Source organism: Anolis sagrei, chromosome 4 (genome assembly GCF_037176765.1).
Source record: "Anolis sagrei isolate rAnoSag1 chromosome 4, rAnoSag1.mat, whole genome shotgun sequence".
In the NCBI taxonomy this organism is placed as follows: domain Eukaryota; kingdom Metazoa; phylum Chordata; class Lepidosauria; order Squamata; family Dactyloidae; genus Anolis; species Anolis sagrei.
Window position 1 is genome coordinate 232162110 of NC_090024.1, and position 21961 is coordinate 232184070.

The window sequence follows — 21961 nt, forward strand, 5'->3', positions numbered from 1 at the left end:
AAAATTATCCAGAAAAAGGTTTCATAAGGTTTTCAAACTAAACACACACAGAAAGTCAATAGTGTTTAACCCATGAAGGAATGACAACTCTAAATGCAATAGGGCTGACCATGCAATGCTTACGTAGTAAGACCAGGAAGCTAGACACGCTATAGTTACTACTAATTAAAAGACGTCAATTAAAGACTGCAAAATTGAGGGTACTGAAACCTAGGATAACTTGCATGGCAAAAGCACAGGAAATGCACAATAAAATTAACCCAGTCCTATTACGTTTTGAACTATAGAAGCTCCTACTTAGTTCACATTCCAGAACCAAAACACTGTATTAGCTCATACATGTGCAGTAGTACTACACATAAAAGAATGAGGTGAGTTAAGGACAGAGTGAGACTGAAACGCAATTCAACACATGCTGGTTGTCAAATATCAAGGATATAACACAGTATCTCTGTAGCGCTTTAATCAAGTGGTGTTTTTAAAAAAAAAAAACAAAAAAACAGAATTTTCCCCAAATGATACTTGCTTTACGCTGCTTCTAAAGCAATAGTTTTAGAATGAAATAGAGCAGCAGTAGGAAAATGCTACGATATACCTTGGGACAATCTTCACCTATGACACTTTATTGTTCTACATCTTTGTTCAATTAGTATTCAAACATAAACCTATTTAGGAGTGTATCCTCTTGTACATCAGTATGCTTTGTTTCTGTAAACACTCCAGGGCTATTGCATGCAACTCTGGAAAAAACATAAATACAATTTACAGCTGTGTGGATCGTAAGCCCTTTGCTGGAATCTTAAGAATCCTAACTTGCAAGGCTTTAACCAAACTGTGTTTCTAGCCCTCATGTTTGCAGAAATAAATCTGAAAATGGTTTAAGGTGGAAAAGAAGCAATGCATCATAGCCCAGCTTTCTCTAAAAGTTTTGATTTCCGTATAACCACCTTCTCTTTTCCAACTCTAAAATGAAGAATACTATTAAAATAAATTTTAAATGAAACCAAGAATGGTTACCTGCCCAACATCGATTACAAACAACTGAAATATGGAAAGAACATATTTAACCCAATTTTCAAAGAAGCTGTCACATCACAAGCTTTCCAGCTTCAGATTACAGTAGATCTGCCTCTTTTTAAGCATCAGATTCCATAACTACCAAAAGAAGCAGAAATTCATTTTAGTCTTTCTCTTACCTGGTGGTAACTGAAAGTTCTGAATATTTGTTGGATTCTGAGGAGGCTGACGAGGTGCTAAAACAGTAGGAGTCAAAGTTGCTCTGATTCCACTTGTAGTTGCTGCTGGAGTCCTTGGCATACTCTGTGTGACTGTATTGGCAGCTCCCTTTGCCAGGCCAGTGGGAGTGCCTGGCGCAGGAGGTACTCCACCAGGATTAGGGGCCACATTGGGCAGGCCAGCTTGCATAGTTTGCCCAATAATCATATTACCCCCTGTAGTACTGGGCTGGCCACCAGCAGCCAGGGTCTGCTGTTGGGTTACTGTCTGCACAATAGTTTTAGGAGACTCCGACTTTATGACTTGTGTGGTGGGTGCAGTCGGTACGCCAGAACCAGGCTGACTGTTCACAAGAGAGGTCTGGAGGGAAACCCCAGAACCCACAGTGGCTGCAGCAACAGCTGCTGCAGGAAAACTTCCCACACTGATGGTTGAATTGATCACAGTATTGCTCCCATTCTGAGTGGCTGCAGCTACCGAAGGTCCTGCTGCATGAATGGGCGGCCTCACCAATGCTACCGTTGGCCCTCCAGGTCCAAGGCCCGGGGGCTGTTGTGAGGATATTACCGTGGGCGAGGGCGAAGAAGCTGAGGACACCCCAGTGCCAAGAAAAGAAGTCTGGATGACAGTATTTGAAGCAGATGGCAACAAGGCATTAACAGTACTGACTTTCCCCACATTTCCAGGTCCATTGTTAACAAGAGGGGTGACAGCTGGGACAATGGCAGGGTTCGCCGTTGCAGGGGTAGCCGTGAAAGAAGTGTGAGAATTCATCACCACATTACTCCCGTTCAAAGTTTGTACCGCTGTAGACCCAATTTTACCATTCCTGGTAGATAACGCTGTCGCCATGGTGCTGATGACTACTGACTTGCCCTGGCTGAGGGTCCCTGGGGTGACAGCAGCTTCAGATCCACCTTGAACATTTGTAGTGGTACTGACGCTGGTGGTGGTGGCTCCATCCAAAGTGGAACCCTGGGACCTGGCATTATGATTGATAACACTCCCTTGCGCTCCACCAGCTCCTGCAAATAAAACAGATGGGATTAACCAATAAAAGTTATCAAATGACAGTTAGAGCAAAGGAGTCTTGTGGCTAAACAAGACAAGGAGAAACTTACTCTCTTTTACACTAAACTGTTGGAATTTCCATGATGAAATAACACATAAAAAAGTAAAACCATTCAACCCCACAGAGAAATTAAGGAGGTCTTCCTAATGTTTTCCACAAATGGACAGCAATAAATGACATTAATTTCTCACCCCAAAAAATCTTCCCTGATTTTAAGGATCACAGGTATACAGTAAGAAATAAACTCCTACAAAGAGGTGTCTCTCTTTATCTCTCTGGATGCAATAGCACTATGTTTGATAACATCCTATTGTAAACCTAGACTTTCAACTATGGGGATGGACAGAAAGGTGGGGGGGATAGCAGACAGGTTGAGCAAACTCAGTATCAGAATGCCCTGAGGCCTCCAACCCCTCCACTTGATCCTCTTATCTGTTGTACCAAAATCTAGTAGCTATGTGTTTCCTGGCTAAATTGACATGAAAAAGTGAGGATGAACAGAACTGTCAAACTGAGGAGACCAAGGAGGAGGATTCAAGGCAGTTTTAGAGTTCATCCTCCCTCCTAAACACACACACATTAAACTCTGCTGCTCTTATTGCGGCTCCTAGAAAGGAAAACAAATACTAATAAAGGTTCTTCTTTTCCCCCTGAAAACCTACTGTTTCTAGCAAACACCTCCTCTGGATCTCCAGGCCCTGCATTTAGTAAACACAAATAGGAAGATTGTAATCAGAAAGACAATGTCACATAAATCAGGGACAGCAGAGAGTTTTTCCTCCAAGATCCCACTTCATTAACCTTGTGTCATGACAGGCAGTGGCATCCTAGTAACATTTCAGCAACATGAAACTGAAGAGGGGGAAATTATAGAAGGTGGAAGCAATCCCCAGACTATACTGGGAGGAAAGACAAGCACTGTTTCTCCCACAAACACTATAAAATGATCTTTTAAAATCAGGGCTGTTTGTTCTAAGGAGAAAACTATTCAAAGATGAGCTGTCATCTCTCCCAACCCTATGAACAGGAGGGGCTATGCTCCAATTTGCTACATATCAGAGTCTGGGCTACTGGAGAAAGTAGAAAAGCCAAACATTGGGGTGTATGACCTCTAAAAGAAGCCAAAGAGACCAGTATCCCCATAGAGACAGAGATGTCAGGGAACTAATAAGTTATTCTACCTGAGCTCGTCTTTTAAACTGTTTTTTAACAATAATTATTGAAAGTTATTGTCGCTATCTTTTTACTTATTGTACAATGTTGATTACTGTTATTGTTATCCTTGATTATTGTTTCCATTTGAATTTTTAAGTCCTTTGTTTACATGGGCATTGAATGTTTGCCTTTTATTATATTGGAAGCCTCTCTGAAGGGCCTATATCCCAGGATGTGGATCCCAGGTTTTCTGTTTATCTCAGATAATCTGGCAATGGGAACTCATATAGACCCAGTTTAAAGCAGAAAATCTGGGATCAGATCCTAGGATAATTGGGCCTGTTTGGAAGGGCCCTGAGTCCCCTCAGGGAGTTATTGCAGGATACAAAAAAGTATGATGATGATGATGATTATTATTATTATTATTATTATTATTGGATTGCTGTAAGTTTTATGAGCTGTGTGGCCATGTTCTAGAAGCATTCTCTTCTGACGTTTTGCCCAAATCTAAGGCATCCTCGGAGGTTGAGGAGTCTGTTGGAAACTAGGCAAGTAAGGTGGAATGTCCAGGGTGGGAGAAGCAACTCTTGTCTGCTTAAGGCAGGTGTAAATATTGAAATTGGCCACCTTGATTAGCATTGAATGGCCTTGCAGCTTCAAAGCATGGCTGGTTCCTGCCTGGGGGAATCTTTTGTTGGGAGGTGTTAGCTGGCCCTGATTGATTCTTATAATATAATATAATTATTCTTGTCTAGAATTCCCCTGCTTTTTTAGTGTTGCTCTTTATTTCCTGTCCTGATTTTAGCGGTTTTTAAAAAGTGGTATCCAAATTTTGTTCATTTTTATGTTTCCTTATTTCTGTTGAAACTGTCCACATGCCTATGAATTTCAATGGCTTCTCTGGTAGTCTGATATTGTAGTTGTTAGAGCAGTAGTTTCCAACCTATTAACAGTGAGGCCATGGTGCATATTTTAGTTCTTAAGGACCACAGGTTGGGAACCACTGTGTTAGAGTACAAAAATAAAGTACTATTATCTTATATTATTATTATTTAATGCATAACAAGATCACTATGCTGGCTGTTGTATTTGATCACACGTCGGACACTTCCCAAGTGTCTAGGACTGTGTGATGTATCGGTGAATAATGTGTGCAGATGCGAGTAGGGTGACCTTTTGCAGATGAGAGATGGTAATTTTGTCAGTGACAATTGTTAGTACCAATTGTTTTAAATGCTGGGCAAGGCCTTTAGGCACTTACCCAGTGTGCCGATCACAAGTGGGACCACATTTACTGGCTTGTGCAAGTAAATATATTATTGTTGTTGTTGTTTTGTTGTTCAAAGCAAGTTCCTGACCCTCAATTCCTCCCCATAACTTCCTCTTCTGGGGGAAGCCGGTGTTATAATGAATAGCCACCCCTATTCCTGACACTTCAGCAACAGAGAACGGAGAGAAGGATAATTCAGACTCTGAGGCTGTAGAGCAGGCATGGGCCAACTTTGGCCCATTAATATTATTGTTGTTATTGTTGTTGTAGTTTAAAGCAGGTTCCTGGCTCCCAATGCCAGCCCATCACTTCCTCTTCTGGGGGAAACTGTAATGAATAGCAACCCTTACTCTTGACATTGCAACAACAGAGAATGGAGACGAAGAATAATACAGTCTCTGAGGCTGTAGAGCAGGCATGGGCCAACTTTGGCCCAGTATTATTATTATTATTATTATTATTATTATTATTATAGTTTTAAGCAGGTTCCTGACCCTCAATCCCTCCCCATCACTTCCTCTTCTGGGGGAAATTGTAATGAATAACCACCCCTACTCCTGACACCTCAGCAACGGAGAATGGAGAGGATAATTCAGACTCTGAGGCTGAAGAGCAGGCATGGGCCAACTTTGGCCCAATATTATGATTATCATAATTTTAAGCAGGTCCCTGTCCCTCAATCCCTCCCCATCACTTCCTCTTCTGGGGGAAACTGTAATGAATAGCAACCCCTACTCCTGACACTTCAGGTCTTTTGGGGGAGATGGTGTTGTAATGAATATCAACCCCCTACTCCTGACACTTCAGCAAGAGAGAATGGAGAGAAGAATAATTCAGACACAGAGGCTGAAGAGAAGGCATGGACCAACTTTGGCCCACTATTACTATTACTATTACTATTATTATTACTATTACTATTATTATTATTATCATCATCATTCTTATTATTATCATAGTTTTAAGCAGGTCCTTGTCCCACAATCCCACCCCATCACTTCCTCTTCTGTAATGAAGGGGGGAAACTGTAATGAATAGCAACCTCTACTCCTGACACTTCAGCAAGAGAGAATGGAGAGAAGGATAATTCAGACTCAAAGGCTGAATAGCAGGCAAGGGCCAACTTTGGCCCACTATTATTATTATTATTATTATTATTATTATTATACTTTTAAGCAGGTTCCTGACCCTCAATCCCTCCCCATCTCTTCCTCTTCTGGGGGAAACTGTATGAATAGCAACCCCTACTCCTGACACTTCAGATCTTTTGGGGAAACTGGTGTTGTAATGAATAGCAACCCCTAATCCTGACACTTCAGCAAGAGAGAATGGAGAGAAAGATAATTCAGGCACAGAGGCTGAAGAGAAGGCATGGGCCAACTTTGGCCCAGTATTATTATAAATATTATACTTTTAAGCAGGTTCTGGGGGAAGCTGGTGTTGTAATGAATAGCCACCCCTACTCCTGACACTTCAGCAACAGAGAAAGGAGAGAAGGATAATTCAGTCTCTGAGGCTGTAGAGCAGGCATGGGCCAATTTGGCTCACTATTATTATTATGATTATCATTCTTATTATTATCATAGTTTTAAGCAGGTCCCTGTCCCTCAATCCCACCCCATCACTTCCTCTTCTGGGGGAAACTGGTGTTGTAATGAATAGCAACCCCTATTTATTCATTACATTACAACCTCCTGACACTTCAGCAACATAGAATGGAGAGAAGGATAATTCAGACTCTGAGGCTGTAAAGCAGGCATGGGCCAACTTTGGCCCATTATTATTATTATCCTAGTTTAAGCAACAGAGGAAGGATTATTCAGACTCTGAGGCTGTAGAGCAGGCATGGGCCAACTTTGGCCCAGTATTATTATTATTATTATACTTTTAAGCAGGTCCCTGTCCCTCAATCCCACCCCATCACTTCCTCTTCTGGGGGAAAGTGGCGTTGTAATGAATAGCCACCCCTACTCTTGACACGCAAGAGAGAATGGAGAGAAGGATAATTCAGACTTTGAGACTGAATAGAAGGCATGGGCCAACTTTGGCCCACTATGATTATGATTATGATTATACTTTTAAGCAGGTTCCTGACCCCTCAATCCCTCCCCATCACAACACCAGTTTCTGGGGGGAAACTGGTGTTGTAATGAATAGCAACCCCTACTCCTGACACTTCAGCAACATAGAATGGAGAGAAGGATAATTCAGATTCTGAGGCTGAAGAGCAGGCATGGGCCAACTTTGGCCCAGTATTATTATAAATATTATACTTGTAAGCAGGTTCTGGGGGACGCTGGTGTTGTAATGAATAGCCACCCCTACTCCTGACACTTCAGCAACAGAGAAAGGAGAGAAGGATAATTCAGACACTGAGGCTGTGGAGCAGACATGGGCCAACTTTGGCCCACTATTATTATGATTATGATTATTATTATTATGATTATTATTATACTTTTAAGCAGGTCCCTGTCCCTCAATCCCTCCCCATCACTTCCTCTTCTGGGTGAAACTCTAATGAATAGCAACCTCTACTCCTGACACTTCAGCAAGAGAGAATGGAGAGAAGGATAATTCAGACTCTGAGGCTGAAGAGAAGGCATTATTATTATGATTATGATTATCATAGTTTTAAGCAGGTCCCTGCCCCTCAATCCCTCCCTATTACTTCCTCTTCTGGGGGAAACTGTAATGAATAGCAACCCCTACTCCTGACACTTCAGGTCTTTTGGGGAAACTGGTGTTGTAATGAATATCAACCCATACTTCTGACACTTCAGTAACAGAGTATGGGAAGGAGGAAGAATAATTCAGACTCTGAGGCTGTAGAGCAGGCATGGGTCGACTTCAGCCCTCCAGGTGCTTTGGACTCCAACTCCCACCATCCCTAACACCCTCAGGCCCCTTCCTGGAAAGGAGGAGGCCTGGGGCTGTTAGGAATGGTGGGAGTTGGGAGTCCAAAGCACCTGGAGGGAGGGCCCAAGTTGGCCCATGCCTGAACATTGGCGGCCCATTGCGACCAAAACAACAAGGAGGAGAAGCTGGGTGGAAGGAAGCGAGGAAGGCAGGCAAGGGGGCAAGAGAGGAGGGCAAGAGGGGAGAAGGGGAGGCGAGGAGGCCCTCCTCCCTCTCCCTTCCCCAGGTTACCTGGCTTGGTGGTCTCTGGGCCACTGAGTCCCATCTTGGCGGCGTTACTGGTGACGGCAGTGGTTGTGGAGGAGGAGGAGGAAGAGGAAGAGGAGGAGGAGGTGGTGGTGCCGGGGCTCCCTGTTTGGCCACTGGCATTGCCTCCCCCTCCTCCTCCGCCGCCTCCTCCTCCGGGGCTGGGGCTGCCTCCTCCGCCGCCGCTCACGACATGGTTCCCCAGCAGCTGCCCGGTGGCGGCGTTGGCGGCGGCCCGGAGTCCCTCGGGAGGCCGGTGGTGGCCTCGGTGGTGCCCGGAGGCCGCCAGCTGGGACTCCAGCGAGCCCACTAGGTCGCTCACCACCTTCTCATCCACCTCCGCGTTCAGGAAAACCTCATCCAGCAGATCCGAGCCCGCCGCCATCTTTTTTCTTCCCTCCCTCCCTCCTCCCCCCTCCCTCTCGCGCGCGCTCACTCCTCCCTCCTCCCTCCTCCCCCCTCCCCTTCCCTTCCCTTCCTCACTCATTTTACACATACGCGGTTCCCGGCTCTCTCTCTCTCTCTCTCTCTGTCTCCCTCGGTGTGCCGCCACTGAGCATGCGCGCGGCGCGAGGAGAGGGATTCCGCCCGCTTCTGATTGGCCGCCGGCTGGGTATAAAAGCGGGCGCAAATGGCTCCCAGGGTTTAGTCAGGCGACGGGCCCGGCTGCGGCCTAGTCTTAAATAGGAAGAGAAATGAGGACTCAAAAGAGTGGTCGCCGCCGTCGCCGACTCAGAGACCCCGCAGTCTGACAGCCTCCTTCGCCGCCGCCGCAGTCGTTCTTTGTCTCTGACGAAACTCAAAATGGCTGCAGTCTCCGCCGCGGTGGCCTCTGCTGCTGTTGTTGTTGTTCCGCTCTCGCCGGGCTGGAGGAGCTTGGCGGCGGGGACTTGGAGCTACTCGACGCCGGCGCTTCACTGAGGGAACTAGGCCTCGCCGCCCGCTTTGGCTCTCTTCCTGCCCTTGAAGGACAGGAGGAGAGGCCCCGGCCTCTCCCACATGGTCTGCTTTGAACTGGGATCCCGAATGAAGCTGATCTGGGTTTATATGGCTGTGTGGAAGGAGACACTCCGGCCACTTCCACACAGCTGTACAAAGCCCACATTGGACTGGGTATGTGTCATTGTGGACTCAAATAACCCACTTCAAAGCAGATATGCTGGTATTCCTTGATCTTCTTGGGATATATGGCTGTGTGGAAGGAAACACTCCTGCCACTTCCACAAAATGTATTGTTGAAGGGTTGTTGTAGGTTTTTTTCGGGCTATATGGCCATCTTCTAGAGGCATTTTCTCCTGACGTTTCGCCTGCATCTATGGCAAGCAAGGTCAATTGGAACTAGGAAAGTGGGTTTATATATCTGTGGAATGACCAGGGTGGGACAAAGAACTCTTCTCTGTTGGAGCTAGGTGTGAATGTTTCAACTGACCACCTAGCTCCAACAGACAAGAGTTCTTTGTCCCACCCTGGTCATTCCACAGATATATAAACCCACTTTCCTAGTTCCAATAGACCTCACTACCTCTGAGGATGCTTGCCATAGATGCAGGGGAAACGTCAGGAGAAAATGCCTCTAGAACATGGCCATATAGCCCGAAAAAACCTACAACAACCCACTTCCACACAGCTGTACAAAGCCCACATTGGACTGGGTTATGTGGCAGTGTGGACTTAGATAACCCAGTTCAGAGCAGATATGCTGGTATTCCTTGATGTTCTTGGGATATATGGCTGCGTGGAAGGAGACACTCCGGCCACTTCCACACAATGTATTGTCGAAGGCTTTCATGGCCGGAATCACTGGGTTGTTGTAGGTTTTTTCGGGCATTTTCTCCTGACGTTTCACCTGCATCTATGGCAAGCATCCTCAGAGGTAGTGAGGTCTGTTGCAACTAGGGAAAAGGGGTTTATATATCTGTGGAAGGACCAGGGTGGGACAAAGAACTCTTGTCTGTTGGAGCTAGGTGGTCAGTTAATTTATTTATTTCGAGGTGTTTTATTTAATTTGTCCCACCTGCCCTGCCCAGCCAGACATCCCCCAAAGAGGGATTTGAACCGGTTCACAACATGTGTTAACATACAAAGAATATACAATAACAACACAATGCCACTTCATAACACGATTAAAATATCAGCACCATACACATTAAAACATTATCATCACAGTTAAAAGAGCCAAATCGTCCAACACCATCACAATCCCATTCATCATCCTCCTTTCATGTGGGCAAAGAAACATTCAGTTGAAACATTCACACCTAGCTCCAACAGACATGAGTTCTTTCTCCCACCCTGGTCATTCCACAGATACATAAACCCATTTTCCTACTTCTAACAGGCCATGAAAGCCTTCGACAATACTAAGAAACTTTCTGTGAATTGTGTGTCCCTATCTATCTATTAGAACAGCACAACAACAGAGAAGAAACAAACAAGGACATCTAATCACCTTTCAACAAAAGATTGCTCCAGACACTTCCAGGCAATCAATTGCTAATCAAGGTGGTCAGTTGAAACATTCACACCTAGCTCCAACACAAGAGTTCTTTGTCCCACCCTGGTCATTCCACAGATATATAAACCCACTTTCCTAGTTCCAATAGACCTCACTACCTCAGCGGATGCTTGCCATAGATGTAGGCAAAATGTCAGGAGAGAATGCCTCTAGAACATGGCCATATAGCCCGAAAAATACCTACAACAACCCACTTCCACACAGCTGTACAAAGCTTACATTGGACTGGGTTATGTGGCAGTGTGGACTCAGATAACCCAGTTCAAAGCAGATATTCTGGTATTTTCTTCCTTGATCTTCTTGGGATATATGGCTATGTGGAAGGAGAGACTCCGGCCACTTCCACACAGCTATATATAATCCACATTTAACTGGGTTATGTGGCAGTGTGGACTCAGATAACCCAGTTCAAAGCAGATATGCTGGTATTCCTTGATCTTCTTGGGATATATGGCTATGTGGAAGGAGAAACTCCGGCCCCTTCCACACAGCTATATACGAGGGGTATTTTTAAAGTAAGGTCCGTTTTGTTGTAGACACTAGTAGTTTGCGCGCATACCGCAACGAGCACGTGCGTCGTGTACCAGCATGCCTCGGGAACAACAGTGCTCAGTTTCCGCTCTGTAGCTCACCTGTACGGTTCTGTTCTGTGCTTTAAACATGTTTAAGACTATCAACTCACCATCCGCATGTGAGGTTTGCTCAGTGATACGGTTTTTGTCAGCAAGGAACCTGCCTGCTGCAGAAATTCATCGACAGATTTGTGAAGTGTACGGTGATACTGTTATGAGTGAAAGCAAAGTGCGTACGACAATTCAAAGATGGCCATGACAACGTCCATGATGAGGACCGCTCCGGTCGCCCTTCTTTGATTACAGACGATCAGTTGAAGCGAGGATTCGTGAAAACAGGCGCTTCACAATAACAGGTCTCTCAAACGAATATCCTGACGTGTCGAGATCAGTGCTTTACAACATTGTTTCTGAACACCTAAAGTTTAGGAAACCGTTCTCCCGTTGGGTCCCAAAACTCCTAACAGAGGACCACAAAAACCAAAGATTTGAGTGTGTGATCAAATCGTCTGTAATCAAAGAAGGGCGACCGGAGCGATCCTCATCATGGACGTTGTTACAGCCATCTTTGAACTGTCGTACCCACTTATGCACTTTGCTTTCTTGTAGGAGGGTTTTAAAAAGTGAGAGGGGCACAGTCCAACGCAATCCAGTGGTTAAAGTGCATTTGTAAGGACATTTTGCTGGGAGTTATACCTTTATTCCGGGAAGAGAGGAGGGAAAGAGCCAACCTATTCTCGCTAGAGAGAACATTCCACAGAGCATCCCTGTCCCTTGTCCCTGCCAAACACACTTGCAAAGAGGGTGGGACCGAGAGCAGGGCCTCCCCGGACAATCTTAAATCCCAAGGTGGGACGTCAAAGGAGATACGTTCGGACAGGTAAGCTGGGCCGGAAACGTACAAGGCTTTATAGGCCAAGACCAGCACTTTGAATTATGCTCAGAAATGGACCGGCAGCCAGTGGATCTGACCTAACCGGGGGGGGGGGGGGGGGTATGTTTCCTGTAGGTTGAACACTGAAAGCCCCACCCAGTTTTATACTAATTTATGCAATGCTTTTGATACGAAATAAATAAACCAAAAAGTAAGAAGTTAAATAAACATAGTATATCAGATTACACACATTTACCAACATAAAACACTTAGCAGCTACAGAGCATTAAAATATGGGGTGGTTTACTGCAACCAACAGGGCTGAGGTAGATTTCCAGTATCTAAGCAAGAGTATATAATTAAGATGTACTAATCCTCCTCCTCCCCATATGCTAAAGTGCATAAATAGGTTTTTATGAGTTTTTTAAAGGAGAAGAGAGAGGAGGCAATTTTTAGTTCTTTAGGGAGGGATTGGTTTATATGATATTTATTTATATCCCACTTTTTCTCTCCATATGGAGACTCAAAGCGGCTCACAACTAAAGCATTATTTATTTAAGGTATTTTTACCCCACCTTTCCCTGCAAGTGGACTCAATAATAATAATAATAATAACAATAATAATAATTTTATTTATAACCCACCCGATCTCCATGAGGGGACTCAGGGTGGTTTCCAGCAAATGATGGCAAACATTCAATACCATAAAAACAATACAAAATGAACAAATAGCCAAATGGATAAAACATCTATAACAAATTATAACAAATACAATGTTTAAATAATTAAATAAAACATATAAATGTATTAAACCTACAAAGTAACAAAACTAATTAGTTTTAAAGCAGTTAAAGAACATTGTATAATTTGTTAGTCGCCAACAAGCTAGAGTAAGGTGCTGTGTTCTAGTCAAGGTTGAAAACAGTAATAGTCTAACCCTCCTCTGGCTGCTTACAACATGTAAACATGCAATACAAAGTAAAAAAAAATAGTTAAAATCAATTACTCAATGAAACCAATCTCCCTCCCCCATATAAACCGCTTCGATCTTATTGTCCCCCTGCCCCACCAAATGTGTGATGGGAAGTTGTGGCCAATCATGAGAGAAATAAGGCTGAACACTGTTAAAGCCATCCACTGCATGACTATCAGCCTCCTCCCAGTAGCCTCAAATCAAGGAAAAGTTTCATGATATTCCCCCAGCAACAGCGAGAGCATCTCTCTGGGCAGCTAAACCAGGCAATCCCAACTGGCCTCCCAGGGGCAAACCAAGAATGGGCAACTTGGAAGTCCCTGGACAGACTCAGAAGTGGAGTTGGTAGATCAAAATACAATATGGCGAAATGGCACTACCTAAAAGAATCCTCCACCTTGTGTGATTGTGAAGCAGAGCAAACAGCTCAGCACCTGTATGCTTGCTCACCATGCTCTGCCTCATGCTCAGAGGAAGAACAGACAATGCAGTCACTGTTGCCCATTTTTGGTCTAAAATTATTTTGCCGCTTGTGTTCCCTCTATTATATCAGTTTTATACTTACTTATGCAATGCTTTTGACACGAAATAAATAAACCATATGTGGTTCTAACTAAAGACCTTTTTCAATAACAAGGTCTTTACCCTCGTCCAGAAACTCAACAGCGACAGGGCAGATCTTAATTCTTCTGGAAGGGAGTTCCAAAATGTGGGTGCCATCCCTGAGAAAGAACCTTCCCTGGTCCTTTTAACGCACATATTCATGGGGGCCCGTGTCAATATGAGGGTCACCCCACAGGTTCCAACGCTTAGCCTGATATGTATAGGGTGACACGGTGTTCCAGGAAGCCTGGACTGAAACCGTATAGAGCTGAGAACCAGTACTTTAGATTGGGCTCAGAAACATATAGGAAGCCAGTGGAGCTCTTTCAGTAACAGAGTGGTATGCTTCCTGAGATCTGACTGCTGATCTTTGAATGAACTGCAGTTTCTGAGAACTCTTCAAGGACAGACCTATGTAGAGTGTGTTGCAATAATCCAATGTGGATGTAACCATTGCACGTGCCACTGTGGCCAGGTCCGATCTCTCCAGGAACGGATACAGTTGGCGCACAAGCTTTGTGCAAAGGCCAGCCTAATCACTGCCACCACCTGGGCTTCCAGGTTTAAGGCAGAGTCCAGAATCGCCCCCAGACTGCAAACCTGAGACTTCAAGGGGAGTGTGACCCTGTCTAGCTTGGGTTGTAACCCTATTCCCAGATCCATCTTACACGAGACCAGCAGTACTTCTGTCTTATCTGCATAAAGCTTCAACTTGTTTACCCTCCTCCAGTCCATTACTGACCTCAGGCAATGGTTCAGGTGCAGAACTGCTTCCTTGGCAATACAACTTGGCAATACAACAGTTTGGAACATCATTAAAAGCATATAAAATCACAGCAGCCCCTGACAATCTCAAAACTTTCTTTAAAAGCATATTTGTATATGTATGAAATAAGTTAGGTGTGACGTTCTTTCAAAAAGTTACTTTAAAAAACTTCAGGTGACTTTTAGCTTACACAGTGTGTGTGTGTATGCATGCATGTATATGTGTGTGTACACACACACACACACACACACATATGGTGTATAGATATAGATTAAAACTGTCTTAATGCCTAAACGTATATTTTATTTACCTTCTACTGTTTGTTTTAATGCTGGTCATTGACCGAAATACAATATTCATTATTTCATACACATAGTAGATAGCGTCCCAAAAGTCTTCATACATAGGAAAAATTATCTTGTGTGTTATGTTTTAATATTGGGGGGTGTGTATGTATGTATAGTAATTAATATTTTGTAAACAAAGGTGCGTTCAACTACAATTTCCATTTTCCCTATGGTGTCTTTAGAGACACTCTGTGTGTGTGTGTGTGTATATATATATATACACACGTGCATATGCTCTCTATACACATATGCAGCATAGGTATAAATTTTACCATATTTCAGAAATTCTAAAATGCCATCGATTCTAAGACACACAGTAATTTCAATACCACCAACAGGAAAATCTCTCTCTCACACACACACACACACACACATATGCGCACCCATGACTCAAGATGCACCTCGTTTTTCAAGATGTTTGTGTGAGAAAGTGTGTCTTAAAATCAATAAATTACAATATGTATTTGTATATTTGTGTGTGTGTACACACACATACATATACAAACACACATTTATGTGCACACATACACAATACTAGAGATACAAGTTAAGTATCCTTTTATCTGAATTGACTGGAGCCAGATGTGTTTTGAATTTTGGATTTAAAAAAATGGAATCCCTGTATTTCCACATACATTGTGACCTATCATGAAGATATGATAAACTGTATGAGTCACATACACTTTAGGCGCATATTCTCAACATTTAAAATATTATTTTGTGTGTGGAGCAAAATGTGTGTACATTCAACCATCAGAAAGTTGTTTCTCAGCTCCTGATACAGACTGTTTTGGAGTATTTCAGAATTCTAGATAATAAGGGATGCTCAACCTGTAAATACAGGGTTCCCCTCCCCCCTCAAAATAAATATGGATTTACCTTTTAACAGCTAATCAATGTTATTATTTCAAAGTTTAAGTAAGCAACATTTATATGGAAGAATGAATGAAAGAATGATCACATCAGAGTTACAAATTTCATCTTTTACCATTTTGTGTAAGGTATTCAAATTGTCAAACCAGCACAGCAGTGTCAAAGCACAAAGTAGAAAAACTCACATGTAGTTTGACAGTACCTCGTGTTGCAATTTTCAATTCTGTTATGTACCTTTTTTTAAGGAAACCCCCAAAAATCCAGGGTGTATATATTTTTGGGACACTGTAGATAGGTACAATTTTTTTCTGTGTTAGCTAGCATGAATATTCCCATTTAGAGCCACATAGTCCTGCCTAGTTCACATTTAAATAAAACATAGATAAAATAAATAAAGATAAAAGTACTCTTTTTGAAAAGGGGGAGTTTATTTTAAAATGTTGAGAAGGGAATGTATGGCTTCCCGTACTCAATATAATAATAATAAAACTTTATTTATATAATGCCCCATCTCCACAAAGGAACTCAGGCTGTTTCCAACAAAAAATTGCAAACATTCAAGGCCAGAATACACTGACAAAGAAATAGTCAAGCACTCTGATGTCTACATAAGATCATTTCTTCCTAAATCTTGTTATTTTAGATTCTCTCACTGATCTATTTTTATACCTTTCTTATGTCAACCTGCCCTGAAATCACTTGTATATAGATTTCTTTTCAAATCGTTCCTGAAGATCTTTTATACTTGTATCACAAAAAGTTGCCCATCCTTCTTTAATAGAGTTACTAGCTGTCCCCTGCCACATGTTGCTCTGGCCAAGTCTGATGATATGGAAAATAAGGTAATGAGAAAGTGTTGGTTTCTAATATATGTAATTTCTTTATGCTTGTGGATAAACAGTATTTCTTGTTATTTCTTTGTCAATGTTGTCTGGTTTGCCTACTCTGGAATATGCAATGTATAATTGTCCTTCTTTAGGGTCCCATTCAAATCTATGATACTAGATCTGTCGTGTGTGTGTGTGTTTGTGTGTGTGTGAATCATATATATCTATATCTATGAGTGGATGGCTCTTTGTCAGGAGGGCTTTGATTATGTTTTCTTGTCCTGTGTGGGAAGTTTAGCCCAATTCTATCGTTGGTGGCGTTCAGAATGCTCTTTGATTGTAGGTGAACTATAAAACCCAGTAACTACAACTCCTAAATGTCAAGGTCTATTTTCCCCAAACTCCATCTGTGTTCATATTTGGGCATACAGAGTATTTGTGCCAATTTTGGTCCAGATCTTTCATTGTTTGAGTCCAATGCTCTCTGGATGTAGGAGAACTACAACTCTAAAACTCGAGGTCAATGCCCACCAAACACTTCTAGTGTTTTCTGTTGGTCATGAGAGTCCTGTGTTCCAAGTTTGGTTCGATTCCATCACTGGTGGAGTTCAAAATGTTCTTTGATTGCAGGTTATCTATAAATCCCAGCAACCACAACTCCCAAATGACAAAATCACTTTTTTTGAGTGATGATCATTCCTTGGGTTAATAGGTGTCTTGTGGCCAAATTTGGTGGCAATTAGTCCAGCGGTTTTTGAGTTATAATGTCACTCAAAACGAACAGAGCATAGATAGATAGATAGATAGATAGATAGATAGATAGATAGATAGATAGATAGATAGATTAATTACTAGTGGTTTATTTGTGTTCCGCTGCAATTTAAGGGGCTCCTCTGTACCAGAGATCATAGAGCAACAGATGGTAGATGTTTCAAAATCTCATTTATATTTCTCCCCTGCTCCTTTTCTAATGAATCTGAAACATGGCCACTTTCAGGCTGTGGTCGTCACCATCTCCCTTGCAGAGATGCCTGATGTTGCTGTTGCCCTTTATTAATTATTTCTGTGTTTAGCCCACCTCATCCTGAGGATTCAGGATGGGTGGCACTACTTTCTTCTATAATTTATACTTCTGATGAGACTTTGAAACCTGCCAAAAGAAGGAAAGAAATAAGGGAGAGAAATCCATTTAAAATCAGCTTCATTTTAACTTATGAAGTATCAGGGTCTTGAACTACTGAGATTAGTCCCAGTTCTAAGAGAGAGGGAAGTAGGGATTATATACTGTGTTCCGATTTTAAGAAGTAGTTATAAGACTAAGATGTCCTGTTGCCATCGGTGTCAATGCACAGCAGGGATTTCAAGTGCTCTCAGAGCAGCTGGAGGGGGTCTGTGCTTCTTGCAACAGGTAACTTGGTTTAGTCCCCAATTAAGGATTGCCTGAGGAAAGTGGGGAGCGTATAAGGAAGCTGCTAACTGATTTATTGTCTCTTTTCTTGCAGGTAATTTTTATATTTTGATATAGGAAAGAAATCCCTAGGCTGACATTTCCTCTCTATAAAAGCCACGTGAATGTGTTATATTCTAAAGCCTTTGGAGAGAGAGAAGGGGTTTAGGAGAAATGACTATGCAGCAGCAAAAAGTAAAAAGAGGATGCGTAAACTGTCGTAACAAAGCAATAGTAACCTGTCATGTCCGAACAAGGATTCCAGCCCTTGGTTTGAAAAGCAAAGATATTTAAAAACCATGTTTTATACATAGTCCTCTATAGAATGTTTGGTTTTGAGCACCATTACAAGAAGTGGCGGGGGGGGGGGGGGAAGCCAATGGGATTTTGTCCTTCATCAATAGGAGTCTAGTGTCTAGATCCAAGGAAGTCACGCAACTCCGCTATTCCGCCTTGGTCAGACCATACCTGGAATCACACTGAGTCCAATTCTGGGCACCACAATTGAAGGGAGATGTGGACAAGCTGAAATGTGCCCAGAGGAGGGCAACTCAAATGATCAAGGGTTTGGAGAACAAGCTTTATGAGGAGCGGTTTAAAGAGCTGGGAATGTTTAACCTACAGAAGAGAAGGCTGAGAGAGGAGACATGATAGCCATATATAAATATGTGAGGAAAAATCATAGGGAGGAGGGAGTAAGCTTGTTTTCTGCTGCCCTGGAGACCAGGACGCGGAACAATGGCTTCAAACTTCAAGAAAGCAGATTCCATCTGAACATTAGGAAGAACTTCCTGACTGTGAGAGCTGTTCAGCAGTGGAACTCTCAGCCCTGGAGTGTGGTGGAGGCTCCTTCTTTGGTTTTTAAACAGAGGCTGGATGGCCATCTGTTGGGGGTGCTTTGGATGCGATTTTCCAGCTTCTTGACAGGGGGTTGGACTGGATGGCCCACAAGGTTTCTTCCAGTTCTATGATTCTAAGTGCTGTCCATGTAATATTTATCCTTAGACGCCAAAGCAAAAATAAAACATTTTGAACATCCAGGTTTTTTGTATATATATACTTGGATATCATCAGGTTCATTATATGAATACTTTCTGTCATGCTACGCTATTATTCTTTTTAATCTGGCCTCTTCACACTTTGTCCTACCTTGCCCTATCCTCATTGCAATTTACACAACTAGACAATTTGATTAGTAATTGCTGCCCTCACAACATGTAGTAGAGCTCTTGCTTCAGTACTATTGAATAAAATGAAAGGAACAAAGTTTACCTGTGGCAGAAGCATAATAACTGTGATAAGAGATTATGTGCTGTTTACCAAAGTCCAGGTTGACAATGCACAACTGCTCCAAATTGTTACTCTTTTGTGCCTGTTACGTTGTCGTTCTTCAGCTTCCTTATTTATTCTGCCTTTTACCTTTGTCCTTTCTTCCTCTTGCAGCAAAATTACTAGTGGGTGTCATTACCTCCAAGCAAAAGCCATGCTACCTCTATAATCGGGAGAACAAGTAGTTAGCACTGAAATCTCAAACATTTCCCCAAGGCAAGAGAAATGTAGTGTTTACATGATGTAAACTACTTCACAAACAGGTGAAGTAATTTACATCCAAAGAAGGTCCACTAATTTCAAAAGCAACTAATTTCTGCTATGTATGTTTATAATCGTTGCACAAGAGTAAAATCCACTTTCAATGCACCTTAATTCAGCGGTGGGTACAAGGTACAGTAAGATCTGTAGGTAGGCCACTAGTCGGTTGGGTAAACCACTCAGCATTTGCTAGTTGTTCAGGTTTTTGCAAAGAGTGCTCGACTAGGTGGACCGTGGCCTGATCAAGCAAGGCGATGCCTGGGTGTGCACACTTCCTTTGTAAATTTAAAACGCATGAGTAAACCATGTGTATTCTAGTTCCTTAAAGAGAAATCACACCAATGCATGATCAAAGTCAGTTGCTTTAATGTGCAAGTTTAATGTCCTGCTCAAGGTGTGGGGAGAGGTGGGTAAGAAAATTATTATTGTCATTATTATTATTATTATTATTATTATTATTATCTGAATTTCAGTTTTAAGGACTGCTTTACTCACATAAGATATTTTACCCAAAAATGAATACAGTAAACGTTTTGGTCAGCAAATATTTAAATATGTGTTAAATATCCTTAAATATCCCTAAGACGTTTACTTCTTGGGAAGAGAGCAATGACCAATCTTGATAAAATAGTGAAGAATAGAGACATCACACTGGCAACAAAGATCCACATAGCTAAAGCAATGGTATACTCCATAGTCACTTATGGATGTGAGAGCTGGCCCATAAGGAAGACTGGGCGAAGGAAGATAGATACTTTTGAACTGTGGTGCTGGAGGAAAATTCTGAGAGTGCCTTGGACTGCAAGAAGATCCAACCAGTCCATACTTCAGGAAATAATGCCGATTGCTCACTGGAGGGAAGGATAGTAGAGGCAAAGATAAAGTACTTTGGTCACATCATGAGAAGACAGAAAAGCTTAGAGAAGACAATGATGCTGGGGAAAATGGAAGGAAAAGAAAGAGGGGCCGACCAAGGGCAAGATGGATGGGTGGGATCCTTGAAGTGACTGGCTTAACCTTGAGGAAGGTGGGGGTGGCCACAGCTGACAGGGAGCTCTGGCGTGGGTTGGTCCATGAGGTCACGAAGAGTCAGAAGTGACTGAAAAAAATAAAAAACAACCCTTAAGGCATCGGATCCTGTCTAAACTGAGACACTAAGCAGGGTCAGCCCTGGTTAGCAGTTGGATGGAAGGCCACCAACAAATACCATATGCTTCAGGCTATATTTCAGAGGAAAGAACTAACCAAACCATTCTGAGTATTCCTTGGCTTAAAAACACTATGACATTTATGGGGTCACCATAAATTAATGGGCAATTTGAAGGTACATATATAAATTATTAATTGAGATATCTATAGATTTGCTGCAGCATAGTTAAATATTCTTTTAAACAGCTGAAAGTAAAGTCCTTGTCTAGGTAAGCTTCCTTTACATTGTAATAAGTGATTGCTGGCCACAGATTCAGTGCCTAGATTCATTGCTTCTTTTCCATATTGGTGATCTAGAGCTATAAAATAAAAATGTTGCATTTTCCATATGTTATAATTTTAAAGTGCCCAGAATGGCATGTTTCCCAAACTCTGACTTTTTGGTCAGTATTGGGCAACATAGTTTTTGAAATGTCATTCAATCTTACCGCATTCTCATTCCCTCAAAGTAACATTTGTTCATTCTGGAATATAGGAATGAATCCAGCTGTTGCTCACTGTCACTCACTGTCACTCCACATTCCTGGAGCAACAATATTAGAAGAGGATAGCCCAGGACTTAGCTCTGCTTCATAGGAAGGGCCTAGCACCAGGCCCAATATCCACAGCATACTTCAGCCTCATAGCTTTTTATACCCTGTGCAATTGTGGATATCATACACAATAGGAAAAAAATATTAAATAGGTAACTCATGGTTAAAGAAGGCTATATGAGAATTGGATACATACCTATCCCATCCCATCCCACCGTCTTTTCTCTTTCCGTATCAAATATTATAATGCACATTTGACTATCACATCGCTGACTGATTACTCCTTCCAATCCATCCAATGTTCCCCTACGTTACTATCATACCCTCCTTGGGGTGGGAGGTGGGGCAGATATTGCACAGCTACGCGACTCCATTTGTTTGTGCCAACAAAGAAACCCAAAAATATTTTTTCCATCCTCCAGACGTGCACAGATCCAAAATTTTAAATAAATAAAGGGAAATAATGAAGGGAAAGCAGAAAACATGAATGGCTTGATCACAGATATTCTTCAAGTGCCACTGGAAGTGAACAAGGCTGGCCATTTCAGAACAGGAGAATCAAACAGCATGAAAATTCTGCCCCTAAAACAAGCCCCCAAAGACCTCTCTGGCACAGAGGACGACCTGCAGATAGGTGTGCCATCACAAACAAATATGAGCCTCTGATGTGCTGGAAAAATTGAAGATGAATGAATGAAGTTTTTTTACCCGTTTTACAAAAGGAACTCATCGCAGATCCTTTGTCTACGATTGCCTGTGGGTGACCTACGTAGCAGACCTTGTGTCAAGTGATAGGACCCGTAGAAACCACTAGACAAAGGGCATCAGAGGTGGGATCTAAGACTGTGTGATAAGGTCTTGTCGTGATTTGGTAGGAGCAGTCTAAATTAACCCTCTAACTTCCCACTGTTCAGGTGCTTTTAAAATATCTTGTTCCTTC

The 21961-nt window shown here is 42.5% G+C and overlaps 1 protein-coding gene across 2 annotated transcripts in view; it reads right to left on the reverse strand.

Moving 5' to 3' along the window:
• Positions 1-8287, reverse strand: part of TAF4 (TATA-box binding protein associated factor 4) — a 92528-nt gene extending 84241 nt beyond the window's left edge. For both annotated transcript variants that reach the window (XM_060772001.2, XM_060772000.2), the window contains exons 1-2: positions 7878-8287; positions 1197-2261 (exon numbers count right to left, since the gene is read on the reverse strand). In XM_060772001.2, coding sequence (XP_060627984.2) covers positions 1197-2261; positions 7878-8277 — 1465 coding nt within the window. In that variant the 5' untranslated portion in view covers positions 8278-8287. The remainder of the gene's footprint in view (positions 1-1196; positions 2262-7877) is intronic.
• Positions 8288-21961: the final 13674 nt, after the last annotated feature.